This window comes from Nannobrachium achirus, assembly GCF_963921795.1.
Source record: "Nannobrachium achirus genome assembly, chromosome: 9".
Lineage (NCBI taxonomy): Eukaryota > Metazoa > Chordata > Actinopteri > Myctophiformes > Myctophidae > Nannobrachium > Nannobrachium achirus.
In genome coordinates this window covers 49168914-49193913 of record NC_137818.1, presented here as the reverse complement: position 1 = coordinate 49193913, position 25000 = coordinate 49168914, and the positions used below count along the sequence as shown (strand labels likewise).

Sequence of the window (25000 nt, the reverse complement as noted above, 5' to 3'; positions counted from 1 at the left end):
CAAACACACATTAAACTTGCAGGGTATGGTGTAATAGTCGCCATGTTTATTCACAGTTTTGCCCTGTTAACCACTTAAGCCTTTGTCGTACACTGGTGTCGTGCAAAAATAGAGTGAATTTGATCTACAAGGTCACATTCTGTCTGATCCCGGTCTTGTCTCACATGTCCCTCCTCTCTCTCTCTGCCCTCATGGTTGTCTCATTACACACTGACCTATATCTGAAAATTAAGACCTGGAATGATGTTGTACTTTAGCTATTGAAAAATAGCAGATATACAAGCTCAAAGCGAGGCACCGAGTGCCGCGCTGCGAACTTGTAGATCTGCTATTTTCTTTTCTTTTTTCTCTTTTTTTAAGATTTGTTTTTGGGGCTTTTTATGCCTTTATTCGATAGGACAGTAGACTGACAGGAAATGGGGAGAGAGATGGGGAATGACATGCGGCAAAGGTCGTCCGGATCGGGAATCGAACCGGCGACGCCAGCAGGCCTCATAGCCTAGTATGTGGTATGCGCCTTGACCACCAGGCCAGCGGGCGCCCCAGATCTGCTATTTTTGAAAAATCATGGAAATTTGTGCAAATCTTTGAATATATATTTTTTGAGCATTTGTAACTCAAATATTTGCTTCTGGGGGGTCCCTGATAAATAATATTTTGGTTGCCAAATATATATATATATATATATTTCTAGGGTTTCCTTGACATGAAAACGTTTGGGTTAGGGTTAGGGTAGTCTCGCGTGGCCAGACAGTTGCCTCCGCGATTTGGTCAAATGCTCCCAGCATACAGTCTGGCAGACGGAAATAGAAACGATGAGTGCGAGATGAAGCGGAAGTGAAGCCCCCACGTCACTTCCGCTTCAGTCTCACATCACACATATTTATCATTATATAAATAAAAATCATATAAGCATGTTTAGCTTGCTGCTTAGCAGAAATGACATTTTAAAATATATTGTTTTGAACGTTAATGCCCGTTTTCGATACTCGCCGTTCGGGAGCTGCTGTTCCAGACTCTATATAGCATTCAGAGATTGTGGAATAGTTGTCTGGCTACACGAGACTAGGGTTAGGGCATTCAGAAGAAGGATTTAGAAGACATTTATAGAATCGGGTAAAAAATATTCAGACTTGCACAAATGTTCACGATTCTTTTTTATTTTTATTCGCAGATCTATAAGCTCACTCGGTGCCGCGCTGTGAGCTTGTATATCTGCTATGTTGTAATAGTTTTAATGATTAAGTAATAATGCGTAATAATGCGTTCCCGGTCTTATGGCTTAAAGCCAAAAAAGAAAAAAAAAGAAACCCAGTAATTAGGGTGAAAAGGAGCACATTGTATTGTTTGCCATGACCTTCAATGCCACATTGTCCTGTGTGACAGTTCTGCAGTTTAGGCTTGTTTTTATTTCAGTATTTAGCATACTGAAAGATCTGTCTAATGGTGGGGATATTTGTGAGCATAGATTTGGTTCGGATTTGGTCCATCCTGTAGTTTGATGTAATCCATCACCATCATTGTCAAAATGTGGATAAGTAAAACAAACAAACAAAAAATTATATGAAACTTGTCCATGAAACTATGGGTGCAATAACAAATATTGCAGAATGATGTTGGACAATAAAAAGTGGGGACTGCCCCATAAATTTAACTCCCGTTGGGTCGAACAGCGTCGGCAGGTTAGATAATCACCCACGAGCGTCGGAGGGTAGATAATCACCCATGTCACGGTTACTGATGTAAGGTTTCGCGTTAGGGTTAGAGTTAGGCATAGTTTTACTGAGGTTAGGATTAGGGTTTGGGTTAGAGTTTGGTGGTCGATCCAAAGGGTGTTCGACCTAATGACATGTTGCCTAAAAAGTTTGTATACAATTCAACATTTGTCTTTTAAATCATAAAGTATTTGTTTTCACTCATCCACATTCAAACAATTATGGGTTAGGTACTGTATGGAACACAAACGAGGGGGAAGAAAACACAAGCGTGTAGCTTTTTAAAGCTACAACTCGGACCTTATTATAACGAATAAAATGATGTAATCAATCTGTGTGGTATGCTAGAACACATCTGCATTGGTTGGATGTGGCACCCCTATACTCTTCCATTTAAAAAGAGTGGAGAGACCCAGGTGCTTGGTAGGACACAGACTGGTTATTATTTGAAGCAGAGGGCACATCAGATTGATTTTTTCCCCTATTCTTTTTGATTGATCTCTCCTCCCCCTTGCCCCTCCCTTCTTCCCCTTCCCTTTATTTTTTATGAGAATAACATTTTTAATAAAAGGCTGATGAACACCTTAAAGGTTGGTGACAGGTGTGTAGGACAAACACTGTACTGTACATTCAGAAGGAGATCTCTGATAGTGACATCAAAGAAAAGGACCCCCACACAGTGCCCTGGAACTTGCAAAAAATATTTGCTCTTTATTTGACGTTTCGGTCGTTAGACCTTCATCAGGACAAACAATGTGGATGGGAATAACAAAAACGATGGAGCTTGCACAACATTTTATAGTAATTTGGATGTGTATGCTTTTAGCAATTACATTTTCTATTCAAAGGAGCTTTATTGGCATGAGAAAACATACGTTTACATTGCCAAAGCAAAGTGTCAAAGTGTTATAAAATAATAATAAAAAAATAAAAAAACAGTTGAAAAGGGGGAACATATTTACAGGGGGTACAGCATTGTGCAAACAGAGCTATGTCGCATTTTGTCATTTTATATATATACAGGGTATAAAGCTTTTGGAACAAATAGCAGCATTGTTTTTCCTCAATACAATTTAGATAGTATAAGAAAAAATAAAGACTCAGATGTAAAATGCATTTAAAAGTAGCAGCTCTGTAGTAGATATAGATGTCAATCCCTGGTTTGTAGTGCAAATTGAGCAATTGCAATATATACACAGTATATATTGTTTTCTAATTACCTCTGTTGGGAGCGTGAAAACATCCATTAAAGGTACAGATTGTAACTGGTTTCAATTGAAAGTCCCCCACCATTCAATTCTGTTTTGCCTCCTGCATTTCCCCCTTTTCTCATCACACCATATGGCTGGGGTGTGAAATCCTATACATCACACGACTATAGGTGTCACGGTGGACAATGTGGTAATTCACCACAGATCTTTGTGCAGCTTTCAATGCAGTTTCAATGGTGACTCTCTCTAATTAGAACTGAACAGCGCTGGTGACATGCAACAGCCTTGACAGCCGTGATTACTGCTGGTTCTGTCAGTTCACAACCTGTTCTAACAACACATGCAGTTGTTACCGTTGAAGCAGCAACATGATACACCTACACTATCAGCCAATATAATAGGCCTACATTCACTACTAATGGACAGGAAAATAACTAAGGATCAGCAGGATTCAGCACCATGGACAGCACAAAGCACACCATCTGATGAGTGAATAATAAGTAAATCATCTAAGTTGAAGTAGTCTGTCTGTCTGTCTGTCTGTCTGTCTGTCTGTCTGTCTGGTTTGTCCCAAATACAGAGATAAGCTCCCCAAATGCTCACAAGTAGGTGTGTCCCAGCTGCACGCTAGACTGAGATCATAGAAAGGCCCCCAAGTACTCTGACAACAGGCACTGACCTCATAGATTTCCTTTTTTTTTTTCTTTAGATTTGTTTTTGGGCTTTTATGCCTTTATTGATAGGACAGTAGACTGACAGGAAATGAGGGGAGAGATGGGGAGCAATAATGCGGTAAAGGTCGTCCGTATCGGGAATCAAACCGGCGACGCCACCAGGCATCCATGCCTATGTGGCAATGCCTAAGTGGTACACGCCTGGACTAGCGGGCACCCCTGAATCCATAAATCTATTATTATTTGTAGACCTTGCTAATCTTGCGAGGGAAATTCAGTTTCAGCTTCACCCAGCTGATGCTTGCTAGTGCTACTATGTTATTGGCTGCTCCGATGCTTATCGCTCAGGGCTAAGTATCTTGCTCAGGGACACTTTGACACACAGACCGGAGTGGGGAGGCGAACCGGTGACCTTCTGATTACCATACGGCCTCTCTATTCAGTAAGCTACAGCCGCCCTCACATAGATAGATGAATAAAACGGGTATTGCACTAAGTTCTCTGAGAATAGGACTGATTACTAGTAGGATAATAATAAATGGTGTTGTTTTATGTGTGTATTGTTAATTTTTTTTTGTTTTTTTGTTTTTATTTTTTTTAATTTTTTAATACTTTTATTTAGACATGCACATTACAAAACATCATATACAAAAGATACATAAAAACCTCACACCAGATAATATACAAGGATATATACAAGGAGATGGGAAATATTATATACATAGGCTACTGTAAAGGAGGAAGCAGGATAAAATATTAAAAAAGAAAATATTCCATGTGGGTTTAATCCAACAACCACAACAGATCTGCCCAGCTTTCATTACCTCTTGCCTCATCCACCAAGAGATCCATTTTAATTCTTGCCTTCAATTCAGAATGAAAGACAGACACCCTATCTGCTGTATAGAACCTTTGGTGATCATCCTTATACTTTATCCACATTTTAAAAAAGGACAGTTTAGCTATTGTTAAAATCAAATTAATACAATATCTGTCTCTAGTCGTTGTATTGAGACCCAAAATAATGTTTGACAATTCTACTCTAAATGTGACATTAAGCTGAGACATAAGAGCAGAAACATGGTTCCAAAAGTTACCCAGACACCGACATGAAACAAACATGTGTTCTGTGTCTTCTTTTACCAAACAAACAGCACATAGAGGATTAGGAACAAGCTTCCATTTATACAAGTTTGACATATTTGGGAGAATTCCATGCAATATTTTGAAATTGAACTCTGACAATTTTCTATCTGGAGATAGTTTTATAGTTTGTAGCTGCCATACGTTACTCCACATGATGTTTGCTTGGTTAACTAGTACAGCTTCCCAATATGCCTGCATATATGATGTAGTTGTTTTTTCTTTTAACAGCGCTTTATATATTGTTTTACAGCTATAACCTGTCAGAGCCATGTGTGCAGCAGTATTGTCATCTCTGGACGTTATACTGTTGTTTATAAAAGGGAGCCATTTTTTGGGAATTGCCTTTCTGATGATGGCTAATTCTCTCATTTCTCTTATCCAGTTACGAAGCTTTGGTTTTTCTTTAACAGATAGATCTTTAATATAAATTATTCCAGAGTCAATCCAATGTTTATAGAACAGGGACTTCCCTCTAGCATCTGTCATAAAAGCGGATCCCCAAATAATATGGTTTCCCACTTCATCTGCTGTACATGGCTCCTTCACTGAGCCTCCTCCCGCTTTATGCCAGCCTTGAATAATGCCTTGATAAAAAGTAGGAATTCCTGTCAAATCTGGGCAATGCTTTTTTTCTCTAAAATGCATTCTTAGAATAAGGAAATCTTTGCCTAATCTGTTTAGATACAATTTTGGTAGCAGCTTCCAGTCCCCTGATGATGCATCCATAATGCGCCTCACCCAGCCAGCATGAAGTGCTTCTATATGAGACTGAATATCTAACAACATTTTTATACCCCCTGTGTCATAGTCTCCAAAAATAACAGATCTTTTAATTTTATCTCTCTTTCCAGACCAAAGGAAGTCGAAAAACAAAGTATTCAATCTGACAGTAATACTATGTGGCACATCAGTCACAGTAGCCCAGTACAGAACTTTGGCTGCAATCAATGATTTCAGAATAGTTACTTTACCATATAACGTGAGATGTCTTTGTCTCCATAAATTAAGCACATTTTCTATATTCTTGATTTTCTCATTCCATTGGTTCATCTCGTTTGAAAGTTTGTTGTACCCAAAATATACACCAAGTGATTTTACAGGACCAATTGGCCACCTTATTCCACTTATTTCCTTTCGCCTAAATTTCCAGCAACCAACCCAAATTGCTTCAGTTTTGTTTAAATTCAGTTCCGGGCCTGCAACTTTGCCAAACGATGATATCATTTCTAGTGCTGTAGTTAATGACTTTTCGTCACCAAGCAGTAGAGTGGTATCATCTGCTACTTGTGAGGTTTTAACCTCACGGGTAGCGCTTCCATCTGATAGATTGATACCTTTGATGTTTTCATTTTGATTAATATACAGTGCTAGAATTTCCATAGCGAAAAGAAATAAGATTAATTTGTTGATGTAGGCCAATGCTATAATGCATAACAGTTTATTCACAAGTCATGGAATATAAACATTGCAAGAGGCTATGATAGGTTAAGAGGTTATCTTTGCATGGAAAGATAACATTGATCATTCATTTTGATCACTTGAAAAATGAATAAAAAACATACATAAACTACACCAAGCGAGATGAACGTGTTCACTTTTAGGAAACACAGTGCAAAAGGTTATTCACTCTGTGGTTAATCTTCTCAGTGCGCCATTTCCTCTCCCATGACATTCTGGCACACAATACAGTGTTAATTGGTAAATGCGTCTCAATGGGCTGCCCTGGCTTGCCTCTCTCCGTCTCTCGACCAGAGATCAACCTTACCTCACCCACACTCTGTTCTTTTAACTCGTAGTTACAAATGGATGAATCAACACTGCGGGAATTTACTGTGTTAGCCAGTCACTCACAAATAACAATATCCCTTTCTCCTGCAGGTTATTTAAATGTGGTCATCGAGCCTCTCTCGCCTGTCGTCATTGGGGACACGGTGACACTCAAGTGTAACTTCCGCACCGACGGCAACCTCCGAGAGATTGTATGGTTTCGGGTGAGCACACAGGTGAACTTCATAGTTCATACCAGCCATTCACCATCATTATTACAAATAAATACCAGTAAGAATTCCTAATCGGGAGATAAGCGACCGTCAGGTCGCATGTATACACACAGCCTCATGTTGGCGCTAGAACAGGGGCATGTGAGAAATCAGGGGCGGAGGTTGTGGTTTGCCAGCTAAGGAGTGTGTGTGCAAAGTTTGGCATGGATATGGGCAACCGTCAACGGTGCCGGAGATAAGAGTAGGGCCAAAAGTGTGACATGACGTGACGGATTGACTGACTGACTGACAGAGGGACTGACAGACAGCCGGTGGAGGTTTTCATAGTAACTTGCGACCTAACGGTCGCAACTATTTAGTTATACTATACTATACTATACTATAATATACTATACTCTACTATACTATACCAGTAAGACTCCCTAATCGGGAGATAAGCTCTCATGTATACACACAGCCTCATGGTGGCGCTAGAACAGGGGCATGTGAGAAATCTTTGTGTGTGCAAAGTTTGGCATGGATAGGAGCAACGGTGGCGGAGATAAGAGTAGGGCCAAAAGTGTGACGTGACCTGACGGACAGAGGGACTGACTGACGGACTGACAGACAGCCGGTGGAGGTTTTACTACTATAAGTAGTATGACTATCAACGACACAAGAAACAACAATGTTTAACTGGCCATGATTTCTATCTCTATATAAATTAATGATACATCTCTGTAGAGCAATTCCTACCTGCCCATAGAGCTAACTGTACTCCAAAGTATTCTAAAGTGTATGAAATATGTATTATCTGTTTGTCACTGGCACTTTCATTAAAACTCAAATCATAGGGGAGACATGAGATAAGAGACAAGAGTATCCCAATACACAATACAAATAAATACAGGACACTGCAGAGATGCCACGGCACGATTAATACGTTTGCGTTCTTCGGAACTTGGGGATGAACTGAAGAATACCTTGTGTCAGTGAGTGTCTTCACTCTTAAACCAGGATCGTCTTCAATGTCCAGACAAGGCAAGGAAGGTTAATTGTTTAGCACATTTCAACAACCATCCAATTCAAAGGACTTCATACAAAACATTAAAAGACATTACTGTATTAATAAAATAGAAACAAAACAAGCACACTCAGTCTACATAAATTGTAGCCGGGTACACAGCTCACACAGACTAAGAAAATAATACACGCAGGAAGGCTCGACGCCAAAATGCATCCATGTATGCGCTGCCCGTGCCTTAATGAATTAAAAGTACCAGAAGAACTTCGGAGTGATGGCTATTATTTGAATGAATCAAAAACCGCAGTAAAAGGCTGTGGCCAACAGTGCAGGTTTCATTTAGAAGAACTGAGAGTTGTAGCAGACCTGCCGTTTTGTAGTGCAGAAAACAGAATGCTCCTTCTCGTTCATTTGAGAGCAGAAAGCAGAACTGTCCCGAAGACCTGAGAGGTCTGGATGGTTATAATAATGTAGCACAAGATCAGACCTGTATTTTGTCCCTAAACCATTCAATAATTATAAACCAACAGTAGTATTTTGAAAATCAATTCTTTGACAGAGAGGAAGTCAGTTTAAATATCTCAGACCTGACATGGTCCACTTTCTTGGTGTTAGTAAGGACTCGAGCAGCAACTTTTTCAATCAACTGCAGCTGTCTGGTCGATTTTTTTATGGAGACCTTTGATGACACTGTTAGAGCCGTCTAGCCTACAGATGACTGCAGGGACAGTTTTCTCTAGGTCCTGCTATGAGACATAAATCCTTTAAACCTCGATATATTCAATGACACTGATCAAAGCAACCAAACAAAAGCCTGAAAGAAAAAGAGAAAATAAGGGTTTTGAAGGTTGAGCCCTTTGAAGGCACTGCCTTGAAAGAGTACCATAGCATGCTTGTGTTTGGTATGTAAAGCCTGGTTTAGAAGGACTCATGGGGCATGTCATTTCATTTTTCATAGCAGAAGAAAAAGTTGCTGTCGGTACCATAGGGCTTTGGAGACTTTTGAATTCCACCCACTTTAGTACATGCACCGTAGAATTATAAAAGCGTAGGGTCCATTTTCTGAATCAATAACCAGGGTTTTGCTTTGTGTCTTTACGTAGAGTTGCAGGTGATGGCACATAATAATGTTTCATTTCCCAGAGGTTTTAGGAAATGATTCTAATTAGTTCTAACACATTTTTATAAATCTCAACTCCCTGCACAGGTGGCAGATGGGGGCAGTGCCAAGCAGAAGATCTTCACGTATGATGCCATGTACAACACTAATTACTCCCACATGGAGGACAATATCAGGCGAGAGGACCTGGTGTACCAGTCTACTGTTAGGTAAAATGAACCTCCATGAATTATTATGCTGGTTTCAACTGATACTGTAGTGTACTATGGGGTTGATACTGCAGTGTACTATGAGTTTATAATGCAGTGTAGTTTATACAGCAGTGTATTAAGTGTAACATTTATAAAGACAAGCTCAAAATAGGGAAGCCAGGTTGAATGTGGTTAAAATTATTTTTAAGGGTATAGAATCTGCCTCTATATTTGGAAATTACTCAAATGAGTGGGCACAAAGTACTCGCATTATAAATTGAAAAAGATACAAAATAATTCACAACTTTTTGTATAGTTCTATACAGTATATTGTAATAATAATGTATGGTTTTCACAAAATGCTACGGAACAACTGGACAATTCACCAGTGTGCCTCAGCACACTGTTGGGGAACCACTGGTCTGACACTCAGTGTTTCACCCGGGAGAGGTGTGAGGTGCCTACACAGTGATGTCTGCCTGGGTCACCATGGCACTTTTTGGATAATCTAGCAAAACCATAACTCAGAAAGTTGTTTAACCTATTAACCTTTGCCTTAACACCAAGATTAAACCTACTTTAAATGACCTCATTTTCTGTAACTTCAAACAGAGATGATTTTAAATCTTTTTTGGGATCATCGATTTACAAAGACAACAGTTGTGTTTTGACTCCTTCTACTTGTAATGTTATAGTGCTGCAGCTTGGTCACAAGAGAAAAACAGTGGCATATGTTTCTACAAACCATATGTTGAAAGCCAGTGTTTCTGAACCATATGGAGATGCAGACATTGTCGGCTCACTGTAGTGGACCACTTTGTAAAGCCATGCACTCCAATCCCGCGGCTTGAAGCTCATTACAAAATGACACTCTTAGTAAATAATTAGTGCTCTTAAAATTATTAGTGATTTATTGACAAAATCAATAAGCAGTCTACATGTTTTGCTTATTCAGGATATGCAGGCTTGCCTCCTAAAAAGCCCAATTAATGCTCTGTTATACAATGTTGTTGCTGGCCAAAAAATGTAGATTTGTTCTTTGTCTCCCTCTGCCCTCGCGCTAAAATAACACAGCTAGTCTGACCTTTGCACACCCATTTCGCACTTTGCATTTGCATTTTATATGCACTGAATGATGAATTCTGGCTTCTTTGAAAGTTTCTATTTTTCTGATTTTCTGTCTAGGGCTCGTGTGCACATTTTCAATTTAGCAGAATCCACCTGTATACAGTAAAAGGTATTAAATACCCCCCAATGTGTTTTGTTCCTTGTCACTGTGCAGACTGCCTGAGGTCCAGATGGCGGACGATGGCTTGTACGAGTGTCATGTGGGCATCTATGACCGCACCTCCAGGGACAAGGTGGTCCTAGCCTCCGGCAGCTTCATGCTCACTGTCATAGGTAGGGGCAGGGACGTGCAGAGGTTAGGGACTTTAAGCAAGGACGGCTACGGCAGTTCGCTACGGTAACCAGAAATGGATCAGTGCTTGCCTGCTTGCCGTCGCAGCCATTCCTACTCCGACAGAAGCTACCTTTCCACGTAGTGGCTACAACGTCTGCTGCATCGACACGTCACCATGGGAACCAAAGAGTTCAGTCAAAGGGGTGGGAACCTGTTTCCGACGGCTGTTTGCTTAACGAATTTGACTGCGATTGTGCCATAGCAGCTGTACTTCCGCCTAGCGGAGCCGTATTGAAAACCGTCCAGGCTTAAAGTCCCTAATGTTAGAGAGGCAGGGGCTGAAAATTCCAAAAGGGACTTTGGTGAAAAATATTCAAAATAGCAGTCCTCCAAGCTCACAACGCGTCGTATGCTTGGAGGTCAGCTATTGTCGGTGCTTGATACCACTAAGCATGATCAAGCGAATACTGGAGATGTGGCGTAACGGCAATTCTTTCAACATACCGGTAAGATCCATGCTGCATTCAAGTTCAGGAGAGTTTGGACAAGGCAATTCTCTTGAATGCTGCCTTCAGTATTTGGCATGGAAAGAGGGCATTTGCATTTCTTTCACCATAGTGAAAACTGCATTCATGGTCTGGAGAGGGCACTTTTTACAGAGGGGTAAATTAGGCTTAAAGGAGTAGTAGTTTACCCGAAAAAAGACTTATGTTCTATCAATTACACACCCCATGAGCTTTTAATTCATCGAGATTCTTTTGATTGTTATTGTTGCATTCCTAAGCCAATAATTTGATGACCGGGTCCGGGTGGCTGCTCAGTAGGAGACTTAATTGACTCTGCTGGAACTCAAATGATTGGCTGGGGAATTCGACAAAAACAAAACAAATGTAATCTCCATTAATTCAAGGATTCATGGGGCGTGTAGTCTCACATAGCCATACAATTATTTCACAATCTCCGAATGTCTGACCGGAAGCATTTGAAAATTGTGGGAGGCAACAGCCTGGCCACACAAGACTATGGGGTGTAGCCAGGCTATAATTTGTAGAAAATAAGTAATTTTGTGGGTGAACTACTCCTTTAAGAGAGCGTATGCTGTGCATCCAATTTACTGTCAACTAAGTTTGTTTGAAAACATTTCTGTGTTATAAACAATTAAAACATTAGTGCAGAAACCTGGCATTTCCAAGAAGGGAAATTGTCTGGAATTTCAGCATTGTTGATTATCCGATTGCCCTCTATGTGCAGATATTTTCCGGGGTTTGATTTGACTTGATTTCTAATTAAGCCACAAGGTTACAGCAGTTGGAGGATATACTGTACACAACAAAGTTCTAAGACTTATTTCCATTATGGTCCTGCCTTTTCTCATTGAGTGTCATTGATCATTTTATACACACAAGACAGCTTTCCACTTAAATTCAGAGTTGCAGAGTAGTACTGAGGCTTGTTTGCTCTGCTTATTGCTCATTAAAAAAAACATACATAATAATAATTCATTTCCATGGTGGGTACAGATGCTCAGTTCATTAAGCATTGCTTAATAAGCAATGTATTTGGCAGTGACCCATATCCTGACTCAAAGGAGAACCACTGTAGAGCCATGCAGCCACACAGCTCCTCAATTTACCACTTAGCACAGCAAAATCAATATAATGGTTCAGCATTAATATAAAGAACTCTGCTTTAACCTGTAGATCATTTGAAACTCTTAAAACACTTTGCAACATTCCGACAAGAGTCTCTTTTACCGTGCAAAATAGTGCAGACATTTTAAAAGCTCTACCATTAAGCACTGGATATGGGGTTGTGGCTTTGAGGAAAAATGCAGGAATGTCAATGTTAAAATTCAATTTAACGATTATTCAAACTACACAGTAAACTCCTGGATGTTGAAAATTGGTTTCACTTAAAGTTTCAAGTGAAATAAATAAATGTGGCTTTGTAGCTTATGTGTGTGTGTGTGTGTGTGTGTGTGTGTGTGTGTGTGTGTGTGTGTGTGTGTGTGTGTGTGTGTGTGTGTGTGTGTGTGTGTGTGTGTACATGCGTGTTTAGCTCTAGTATTTGACCTTCTATTTCATCTGTAGTTCCTCCTCAGTCCATATCGGTGGTGGCAGCAGAGAGTCCAGCTCCTTTCAGCCGCTACGAGGCTCAGAACTTCACTCTGGTCTGCATCGTCACTGGAGGAAAGCCGGCTCCCGTGGTAACTTATAATAATAACTAACATAATGATTCTGTGCAACTACTGTATACACTAGTAAAATTAAAGATTTATATATACTGTATATGATGACTGGTGTGGAATTGGAAACAGCAGAGCAACCAAAAAGAACAACAACAATGGTTCTCAAACATATGAAGGACTTCCAATGTATTAGACCTTCAAATTGATGTACAGTAATTAGGAATCCCATTTGGATGGCCATTTGAAAAGAGTTTGTGCCAGCAACCCGCGATTTGTCAAGATTGGTTTTCTGCCCAGACTTGATTGGCAAGCGGGACCCTGCTTCAGTATGTCAGAAAACTGAGCCAATGGTGATTAAACCCTGAGATCTTCTGCCAGCTAGTAAAGTAGCCGAATACCACCTGTGGTTTATGATTCACAAGCACTAACTCTTTTTTGTTTGCAACCTTTGCAATAATTGTTGGGCCTACTGTACAGTATGTCAATGTTTTCTTTTTCTTTGTATCTCACATTATTTTCTTGGAGTTGCAGTTGAAGTATAGTCTTGAGGTTTGACGCAAGCAGTTGAAAAGATGAGACAGTAAAAACCGGGCTTTGTATAATAATCAAAAAGTAGGTTTATTACACAAAGTGAGAAAAAACTGTCAACTGGCTGGCTAGCTTGCTGAGTGTGGAAAAAGACTGTGAGCAAGTGCAAGGTTTTCAGTCCTCAGGCCTTTATACTATGTTCTACCAGCAATGTGTGTTTACATGCACATATCAGAGATAATTACATGTGTGAGGCCTTGGTGGTTGTGCATATGACCTAGACGTGTGCGTGAGAGTACATGAGACTAATGAACAAGATGGATGTATATTTGGAGATCCATAGTTCATAGCACCAATATCTTTGTGTGTGCAGTGCACTGGTCAACACGTGCACATGCATGCAATTATGTCTCACTGACCATTACGTTGGACCGAAAGTTATCTTCGGTAACTCTATGTGTAAAGGTTAAACAAGTGCCTTGAGTTGTCCGGTGATGGTTATATGTTTTAAGTAAGTGGGAGAAAAATCATTACTTGTGTCATGTGCTTTTGAGGACAGGTGTACTGGAGTGTACTGGAGGCCTTCAGTACATGAGGTCAGCTAGGCATGCAGGTTTTTTTTTTGTACAAGTAAGAGTGCACATGTGTGTCTGTAAAAGACTTATCCTATGTGTGATGTGTATGTAGGTGTGTGCAAGATATTTAATATTTAATATACTACACAGTTGACAGAACCGTTTTTTGAACGGTGCTCCTGGAAGGAGCTAAACTCCAACATCTGGCTCTGAGGCGTGGCCTACATCTGACCTACATCTGGGCACAAATCGCTCCAAGTTTATTGTACGCCCCCAAAAATGTCTGGGCTCTGAAGCGTGGCCTACATCTGGCCTACATCTGGGCAGAAAGCGCTCAAAGTTTGTTCTACGCCAAGGGTCACATTGGCCAAGCTTCGTGGGACGCTTAGCAAAATTAACTAAAAATAATTAATAAATATCACCACTCACTTCACACTAGGAGTGATTTTTGTTATACACATCGTTCTCACTGAGGATGTAGTGATCTGCTTGGCTGAGCATAGCCCCATAGGACCCACCCATATACAGTACTGTAGCTGACAGTGCTGTCTTGGGAACTAAAAGTGCATCCAAGGAGCGTTCCTTTCAGTAGACACTGAATACATAATAAGTCTGGGGCAGAGTATGTTAATACAATATAACTAGCACATCTGCAGTGGTTGAAGGTGGTCCCCCTACTCTTCCACTTCTGCCTGAAGCTCATAGGCCCAGTATCTCCTCTGGACAAGCAGCAATTCCCTCTTGCCTGCAGCGGTAGATGTTTGGTTTCTCAGATGGAAGATGCATGTTTGAATCCTGGGTTTTACATTTGCGATACCTTCCTAGGATACCTCTCTTAGGAGGGGACATACAATTATGAATTGCAGCTTTAAACAGCAAGATGGCAATCAGCCAAGGGTAATAGGAAGCAAGCTTGGGCCTGTGGTATGTACATGAACCCTATAGCATCCCTATGTGGCATGCCATATAGACTAGAGATCTACAGTACATGCGCACAACTCAGAAATGTTTCTTTGCGATCAATGCGATGCATTTGTAAGCTAGTAAATCTGCTATTTTCGGCTAAAAGAGTAGGTTTTGCAGGGGGGAAAGGAGGGGGCCAATTACAGACCCTGGTGGACCCCAGTCAATAAAGTGCTGTAGGATCTTTTATTTTATTTTATTGCTTATCTCCATTTAGCATGCAGTAACCTTCACAAATTACACATTTCAGTTCAGTTGTTTCCATGTTTCCATACATTTGTTTTTTTCTTTCTTTTGTGGTGGCTTTTGGTCCAGGGAATGAGTGAGACAAGGCCATTGTCATATCAAGTTCAACTCCATACAACCTGTTTCAGGTGTACTTTAAGCGTGACGGGGAGCTCATTGACGTGGTGCCACCTGCCCAGCCTTCCTCCACAGAGGGACCTCCCAGCAAGACCCGGGGCCCAGAACAGAGCCAGAAACGGAGGGCCCATCGGAGCTCCCGTCCAAGGTTATTCACACTTTGCATGTTTCATTGGTTTTTATTTTCGTTTTCAATTTCAATTTAGTTTTTAAAATGGGGTTTCTAGTTTGCTTTAGCTTAATTTTAGTTTTAATTAGTTTAAATTAGTTTTAGTGTTAGTTTTAACTTTGGTTTTAGTATTGAAATATGGAGCATTTGTCAGGGGCATGTTCCAAAAAGACTGAACTCACGAATTTCATGGATTTCACGGATGGACTTGATGCAACTTTACATAACAGAAAATATTAACACCAGTAAGACTCCCTAATCGGGAGATAAGCGACCGTCACGTCGCATACACAAACTTTAGAAGGCAGTCCTAGCCAATCAGGAGGGAATATGGGAAATGGGACAGATCCATGTTGATGACATGACTTTGAAAAATGATGATCATACATTAGAAGGGAAATATCAGTAAACAAAACCAGGGACGTGTGATTTCAATGAGTCTAATGGTGTTAACGTGGAATTTGAAGTTTAATTGATTATAGTGTCGGGTGAAAACCTTGTATGTCCAAAACCGTTCGTTTTGCATTCATCATTTTAAAAATGTTTTTAACTAGTGAAAACAGCCGATCTACAAGCACACAACGCCTCGCATCTGCTGTTTTCACTACTTTTGTGCGACGGCCTTGTGTGATGAAGCAGTGCTTTACTTTGTGAAAAAATGTACAAATTTGAAACTTGGAGATACAAGGTTTCTGCCCGACATTGACGATATAGGAGGTCTGATATCAAAATAGTGAATCAAGCAACTTAAAAACTGTCTACCTCTTTGACTACTAATAACCTTGCTCCGGTCCCCTCATCAGGCGAGACCTGGATGACACCAAGGTGCAGCGCTCCCTGTCCCTGCTGGAGCAGGACGAGAAGCCGTCTCAGCTGGGAGGACAGAACCAGAACCAGAACCAGAACCAGGACGGCCCCGGCGGCGAGCAGGAGATGGAGCCCGCCGCGGAGCCCACCCCGGAGGTCATCCCCGAGACAGTGGTGAGCCGCGAGTTCCCCCGCTGGGTCCAGAGCGCCGACCCGCTGTACTACTTCCAGAACCGCCGGCTGGTGTCCGGCGACGGCACCATGGAGGTGCGCGCCATGCTGACCTGGAGCCTCAACCCCCAGCTGGACAACGACGCGCTGTTCAGCTGCGAGGTCAAACACCCGGCGCTGTCCATGCCCATGCAGGCTGAGGTCACACTGGGTGAGTGTAGACTTCATTTAACCTCATTCAACCTCTAGAATAGGGGACTTCAATGTTTTCAGGCCAAGGACCCCTTAGTTGAGAGAGAGATGAAGCAGGGACCCCCCACAACCTTTTCATAGATTCCATATCGTTTCATCGTTTGACAGCACAATCATCAGTGTATTTTGGATACATGTCAATTTGTGTTTCCAGATAACCACTTGAACCGTCAATACATAACAAACTTGACCTTTCACTCTGTATAGTGTGCTCTTTTTAAGCTCTACACCAAACCTCTTTGCCGAAGAAAAAAAAAATTTTCTATCACACAAAGATTTGGAGGACCACCTGTAGTAACTCTGAGGTCCCGGACCCCCTGTTGAAGACCCCTGCTCTAGAACATTGTTTGTCAAACAGTGGGTCGGGACCCATATGTGGCTATTTTCACTAGTTTGGGTCCGGGAAAACATCTAATCTCTCTTATGGGTCTCGACCTGAAAAGTTTGGGAACCACTGCTCTAGAACCCCAGCATCCGTATTCTGGGGGGCCGTTTTAGAATAGAGGGTTTTAAAGTGTAAAACCATCCTTACACTCCGTGTAATGTCCAAACATCTTTAATTTGTTTTCGGAAATATATCAATGAAATGTAAATGGGGAAGATTACAATACAATCCAGGTCTTTTTGAATGAATACATTGTACGGTAGGGTATAGTTAATAACTAGCACATCTGCAGTGGTTGAAGGTGGTCTCTCTTCTCTTCAATTGAACAATTTAGACTCGGACACCTATTGATTGACAATGTCAGTGAAGTTATGGTACACGGTACACCAGACAGAAATGTTTATTGAAAACACATCCAACTTGTCACTCCAACATCACTCTCTGTTGAACTATGACGGCTTTTAAAAAAACCTTAGTGCGGCATGAGGATGACAGTTCAAAGCTTGATTAATGAGACACATCTTAATGGTACAGAGTGACCCAAATAACCTCAGAGTGTTTTACAAGTGCTGCCGTAACCTTTCCTGTCACAGCTCACAGCTGTCATAGTGAATCTTCACTGATTCACTGAAATGTAAACCTACAGTCTGTACTAGGGCATTCACCAAATATTCGAATATTCGAATATCAAAGTCACTATTCGACGTTGTTCACCAAAGTCGAACATTCGCTTATTTCGATTTTTTCATTGTTTTCTCTTTAAAATATAATATAGTTTATAAAGCTTGGCGAGATAGGAAGTCATAAGAATGAGTTGTCAATGGCCCTGAAAATAGCAGATCTACATGCTCACAACGCCTCGCAACGCGAGGCGTTGTGAGCATGTAGATCGGCTATTTTCACAATGTTCGCCTCTTGCTTACTTAATATTTGACAGTTTGGCCAGTCCTGTCGAATATTCGACTATTCGAATACTTTGAGGTAGAATAATTCGAATACTAAAAATCACTATTCGTGAATGCCCTAGTCTGTACTAGTATAAAAACCACCAAAGGAAGTGGAAACGTCGGAACAAGCTATACTGCCCTACAAAGGCAGAGTGCAGTAACTACGTTTTGGGACACACCGACTTATTTGTGTCGCCCAACGGTCAAATTAGCCTTCTTGATATTGGGGGATGAACAATTACCTCAAGAACAGATGTACAATCAGTGTAATATCACTTTTATATCTTTATCTCATTTGGCTGATAAGCTGTAACACTTTTAAACCCATTTTTGGTGAAATTCGAAAACGTAGTTACTGCACTCTGCCTTAATACTTAGGATCTGATCTGCTATTTTCACAGAATGTTCACGCCAGGGACGCAAGGTTTCTTGTGGTTAAAGTGCAAGATGATATTGTGTCAGGATTTAAGTGTTGTGTTCCTTGGAGAGTGTTACATCAAGGAAAATAGCAAGATGTACTGTACAGTAGGACTGCTTTCATCTGTAAATTAAGAAAGGTTGTGGTCTGGTTGAGATAGAAAGTAAACATATGCAAATAATGTTCATGTGATTAATAAAAAAAAAAAAAAAAAAAATATATATATATATATATATATATATATATATATATATATATATATTCAATATCATTTCCCTAGTTTATTGTTAGAGACAAAAAGGTTATTATCACCAAACACCACAATATTGTCATAGCTTGGAGCAAAATAGTTTATTTTGTATGACACCAAGTTTAACAGTTCACAAAGAAAAGGGTACTGTAAAGCATGGGCTGATGCTGCCTATACAACGTTATGAGAAATGTTTAGGTACAGTATAGTATACTGTACACAGCAGGTTAGTAACATCCATGCTGACAAATGAGGATTAACAGTACATTATTTTAACCACTTGAACCCCTGGGGGGGAGGCATTAGCCAAAAATAACAAATCTACAAGCTTAACCATTTTTGGCGAAGAGATTTGGTGTAGACGGGATAAAGCAGTAGCCAAAAATAGCTACTGTACAAGCTCACCCATTTTTGAGTGAGATTTGTTGTGGATGGGAAAAAGCGGCCCAAGTACATCAGAGCCAGCTCAGGTCCAGTTTAGTAAGTCTAGACCAGGGATTATTAAGTTGTTCATTATTGAAGTTTTACCACATTGTCTGGGAGGAAGTGGTCCGCACATTTAGACAACATCTAGGTGACTGATTCAAATCTGCTGATGATTGGTCCGAGTGGAGGTTTAGCAGGATCTTTGTGCACTTTTGGAAGCCCATAAATGACTGGATAAGGAACTTTGAGATATTGAAATTCACCTTTGGATATTCAATTATTGTCAAAGCCACTATTATAAATTCCAGTTTTTCTTTATGGTAGTTATCAGATTCTAATGTTTATGAGAACCCTGATTTGTCACAGCCTTCAGACTTTTATTTAATTTTATTCCTTATCTAGAATGCAAATATTATATCACCCTGGGTGGGACGTTCTGATAGAAATGCAACATTCTGTGGTTTGAGCAAAAACCCATTAGTAATGGAGGGGGAATTTGCGAGTTAGGATAGGATTAACAGAGTGTGCAGGAGTGAGCCATTACATAAATTTATAATCTTTTCTGATCAAATTCTGATTGAAAAAATATAGGACTGGATACCCTCAGTCACAGTGACAACGCCCACCTGACAACAAGACATGATTTTATCTGTTTTGGATCAGCTATAGCTCCTGATCATTTGCAGTGGAAGGAAGATGGCTGTGGGTTTTATACTCTGAACAGCCGGCAACATCCCACAATTGGGTGCATGACAATGCTCTTTCAAATTTGGATCAACACTCCAGATTTAGCTTCATATGTAGGCAAATACCAATACTGTTATATACTGTGCTCAGTTAAGATCTGGGCCAGACAGATTTATGTGTATGCATCGATGCACCTATATCAAAATAATGTTTTGTACAAAGGCGGCTGTTGATGTGAGTTATACTTTGTTGCCGCCGGGCAACAAAATTGTAACTTTTTATGTTTTATGTTTTATGTCTGCTCGGCCAGTGGAGATATTGTGCTTATAGAGGCAGCCAGTCTAACCCTTATTTCACTAGTAAGAGACCTCACAACTGAATAAAGTTTAATAGGTATATTGAATGATAAGGGGCGGATATGATTGTGTACTATGAGGAAAGACTCATGAGATGAATGAGCAGGGGGTAGCTGTGATATTCATGTGAGATCTCTACTCCCGAACCTATATTGTAACCAACATACATTTTTATAACTTGGTAGCGTTCCCCAGTCCTTCTGCGCTAGTGAGAATAAGCAGGCTATACAATTCTTTGAACAGTATCTTCTTTATTCGACTCGAACCAACACACTACTACTTGCCAACCAGTAGGCGCTGTCCCACCTGACAGCAGGACCTACATCTTTCAATGGAAGAGCAGAGAGACCACCACACTGAGTATGTGCTAGTTATAATTGTATATACTGATTTTATTCATTCAAATGAGTTCTGGATTGCAGCTTCAAGCTTAATCAGATTGCAAGCCCAAGCACTCGTCAGGTCCTGGCCGATTTGATGAAGTGAGATAATCCATTATGTGTCGCAAAAATAACTCACATAGAGGAAATGAATTATGACCCTCAGTACCATCAAGCTTATTAAGGCATTGGTTATATACCATTATTACAGTATGTTAAATTATATTGCTGCAATCATGTTTTTGCTGGTGTATCCATGGCCAAAATAAAGCAATGAATGAATGAATGTGAGTGCGTTTTAAAATGGCACAGTACTCCAATCCAAAACAATCGACTTCATTTATAGAGCACAAACAACAATGTCGAAACAAAGTGCTGTACATTCAGTAACAAAAATATAAAATACCAAGTACTGTAAAGCAAGGGTCTTCAACAGGGGGTCCGGGACCCCTAGGGGGTCCTCAGAGTTACTACAGGGGGTCCTCCAAATCTTTTTCTCCTTTTTTATATTAAACACTTGAACCATAGCGTCCATATTCTGAGAACTTTGGCCAAAAATAGCAGATCTACAAGCTATGTGACCTTGTAGATCAGCTATTTTTTAGCAGAGAGGTTTGGTATAGAGGGGAACTAAGGGACTACAGGGGAAGTGCAGAGTGAGAAAGGTCAAGTTTATTAATATTGATGGTTCAGTGGGTTAAATATCTGAAAACACAAATTGACATGACTCCAAAATAACTGATGATTGTGCTGTCAAGCGATGAAACCATAAGGAATCTATGAAAAGGTTGTGCGGGGGTCCCAGCTTCATCTCTCTCTCAACTAAGGGGTCCTTGGCCTGAAAACTTTGAAGACCCCTGCTGTAAAGTATTGATCCAACATTACATGGCTGCCTGCATCCTTTCTCTCAGCTGCACCCAGAGGGCCCAAGCTGCACATGACCCCTAAGAGGGCCAAAGTAGGAGACACCGTCCGCATCGTGGTCCAGGGCTTCCAGCTAGGATCCTCTGCAGTAAGTTCATCGCACACTGTTCTTCTGCAAGTTTAGTTGTTTTGGACAAAGATATGAGCATCTCTACCGCACCACACTGCAGGTTGATTCGGCTCAGTGTGAAGTCTCCCAAAGAGGGGACTAATTGGTTCCAATGTGTATCATGTAAATGTTCATGTGATCTTCTTTGTACCAGGTCAGGTTTGACTGAGGCCTGTCTTCAAGGAACAAAGAGTAAAGGAAGGTGCTGCTGACAAACCTTAAAACAGTTCCCTGTTAGCATATTAACATTTACCAGCGTCAAAACTATATTTCATGAACGAATTGAACAATGTTACCAATGACATTTTAAAAGTCAATGCTTTCTCGGTTTTAACTACAAAGGTCTATTGTGACATTTCCCCAAATTGATTTCATTAGAGCATTTATAACTGTCATTTAACTGTGTCCAAAGACAGTCATTATAATGGTTGTACCTCAGGAACTGTTATCATCTGTTTCCCATAGGGTCACGACCACTTTGATCCACGTCATGATCCACGTTTTAATGGGTCGCAATAAATATCCAGGTATTAGTTTTTGTTTAAAAAAATAAATCCCCAAATCAAACATGTTCCAGAAATGTTCGAAGGTTTTCCAAAATAGTGAACATCTGAGAAGTATTTGTGCCTCGATCCTTCTTGGGCTGGAATGTATAATCCCATCAGAGCCTTGGCTGTGGCTGTACGGTGTGTCTCCATGTCTCTATTATATCTCCCTCTCTGCTTCAGGGAAACAGGGAGAGAACAAAACCCAATGTTTTCTCAATAAAGAAGGAATCAAGTAGGAGTTGGTGCCTTGCCGGAAAAAGCCCTTGAGCACGGAAAAATAAGAGCAACATAAGTTACAGCTATAACAGGAACAGAGGTCATATTTCATATTTTTCATATTTTCAGTGCTATACTTTCTACTGTGAGGGATGTCTGAAGCAATGTTCTCCTCAGCTTTTATACTCAGAAATTAATTAGTGGTATGATTTATATTTTTAACTCTGATATGAGGTAGAGTAGAAGTGTAAAATATTGAAAGATGTAAACACTCAAGTAAAGCAAAACATTTTAGTACAGTTTTACTCAAGTACAGCAGTAAATGCATGCAGCCCAAAAGGTGCACTGGTGTACACCCACTGGTGTGCTGTCACTGCTGTGTCTAGATGTGCCTTTGAATTGTGTGACAACCCTCACATTGTTATTGTCTTTACATTTACAGTTATACAAAAAGTTATGAATGATCTTTTTACTATGTCAGAGCTTTGTGTACACGCAATGCTATCTTACACACAGAGAGAAGAGCTACTTTGAGCACTTGTGCTTTAGATCAATCAAAGTGGGCTGTTGAAAAACAGCTGCAGATCTACAAGCTTGTATATCTGCTATTTGTGAACGTTTCTGAAAAATATGGAAAGTATTTAGAACATTTTGAATTATTTTTTAACATAAATCTTCTCTACTGGGGGTCCCTGGCACAAAACCTTTTTAGATGGGGGTCTGTGTGGCCAAACACATACTAATTTGGGAGTCCTTGACTTGAAAACGTTTGAGAAGCTCTGCTTTAGACCTGCTCAGTACTTCCCAAACCTTTCAAGACCCCAAAAAACTTTTAATAGGGTGATGCGACACGCAGTGAGCTTGTAGATCTGCTATTTTCACATTTTCCTAAAAAGGTTTTTCTTTTTTTCTTCGTTTTGAAAATCCTTTGAAATAATAATTACTCGATGACCCACTGTTTGAGAGCCACTATACAGTAGTCCAAAGTCTAGTGCAGCTCCCCAGTGCAGCATTTCCCTGCTATTTAGAGAGCACAATGGATAGTAGATTGACCTACATATCTGGTTTTACAATGCGTCACACTGCTTGCAATCAACAATCCATCGGAATTCAACCGAGCAATAGAAAAGGCAGATCAAAACATTTTCAAGCACTTGATTTTTCATTAAAAGATAACTAATAAGAATGTGTTGTGAATAACGATAAGAATGTCTCTTTGTGTCTTTGGAGACCATTCTGTCATCCTTCGTTTAATGGTTTAAAGGGGTCATGACATAAAAGAAAGTGTCTTGACCTCAATTACACCCAAAGAAAATGAACATTCAACATTCAGAGGATTTTCTGTAATCTGTAGTTTTTTTCTTTTAATAATAAGGCTCATAAAAGTGAGTTAATTTTCCTCATCATCCAGGGGAGGATGTGGTTGTAGGGGAAGGTGTATCAGGTGTATTTGATGTTACTTTCCACTGTGTTTGTATCGTTCCAATGTACCATTTACCATTTACCAGTTCAGTTGCTGCGTTCACCCTCACCTACAACCACCTCCTCCCCTGGATGATGATGCGTACGTCCAGAAGCAAATGAAACCACTTTTCTGAGCCTATATTCCAAAAACTACAGATTACAGAAAAACACTAAATGTTCGTTTTTTTTGTGTGTAATTGAGGTCAGGAAACATGAAAAAAAAAAACTTTTTTTTAATGTCATGACCCCTTTAAATGAGAAGACGTTTCTGGAGTTCCACGTTCCGTCGTCTCCTGAAATCATTACATCACATCATTATGGTCGCTCACTTTTACTTTACCTCAGCAGAAAATGATTAGCGTCATTTAAATAGCAGTATGCGTCGTTCGTTTGCGCCTAACACTTGTTCTTAAAGGGAAGGAGAGAAGTCACTCTGATTGGTCTCATCGCTCACAATGCGATGCATTGTGAGCTTGTAGATCTGCTATTTTCAAACGTTTTGAAAAGATACAGCAAAATGGGACCTTCTGCATAATGAGTATTTTTCCTTTTGGTACTTTATGTACAGTACATTTTGATAACAAAACCTTTGTAAAACATTAAGTAAAACACTTTTGTACTTTTCCCACCACTGCGTGCACAGAACGAAGTCTTCCCCGAGCCGTTGTTCACCTGGACCAAGGTGGGCGGGCGGCTGTTGGACGGCAGGGAGGAGCACGATGGCAGAGAACTGGTGCTGGACCGCGTTCCCGCCGAGCTCAACGGCTCCATGTTCCGCTGCACGGCCCAGAATCCTCTGGGCTCCACCGACACCCACACACGTCTCATTGTGTTCGGTGAGTCTTGGTTGTGGAATCATTAGCCTACTTGCGACAGCATTTCAAATAAAGTGTCAAATCAGACCAAGTTGTCTCAAGACACTCTACGTGTAGAGCAGAGAACTGACAGTCCCACCCTGAGCAAGCATTTCTGCGACAGTGGCAATGAAAAACTCCCACTTACTGTAACTGGAAGAAACGTCAGGTAGACCTGGGCTCTAGGGTGGAGCTAGGCCATCTGCCTCTACCGTGTCGGGGAGAAAGAAAGAGAGAGAGAGAGATGGAAGGAGAAACAGACAGAGATACAGGCAAATACAAGAAGTAACAGTGATAGTAAATATAAGTGTAAGATAGTATAATATAGTATGGTATAACCATAATGTTAAATAGTAGAATATAAGAATGTTACGATAATATACAGTACAGTATAGTGGTATAATACTAGCCTCAGGGCGACATGCGACCTCGCACCAATTCTTGGCCATCTGGGCAGTGATGTATATTGGACCAGTTGCACCAGACCCCTCCCTGCATGATAGTCAACAATGTGATGTCAGAACATGCCCTTATATGGGCATTACCAAATATGGGCAT

At 40.5% G+C, this 25000-nt stretch overlaps 1 protein-coding gene across 1 annotated transcript in view; it reads left to right on the top strand.

Moving 5' to 3' along the window:
* Positions 1–25000, top strand: part of LOC308290933 (immunoglobulin superfamily member 21-like) — a gene marked incomplete at both ends in the record, with an annotated part of 132638 nt that overhangs the window by 107080 nt on the left and 558 nt on the right. Inside the window, 8 exons of the mRNA XM_080732849.1 lie at positions 6543–6737; positions 8957–9078; positions 10343–10461; positions 12553–12668; positions 15091–15227; positions 16052–16437; positions 21239–21339; positions 24232–24424. Of these exons, the coding sequence (XP_080588975.1) occupies positions 6543–6737; positions 8957–9078; positions 10343–10461; positions 12553–12668; positions 15091–15227; positions 16052–16437; positions 21239–21339; positions 24232–24424 (1369 nt within the window). The remainder of the gene's footprint in view (positions 1–6542; positions 6738–8956; positions 9079–10342; positions 10462–12552; positions 12669–15090; positions 15228–16051; positions 16438–21238; positions 21340–24231; positions 24425–25000) is intronic.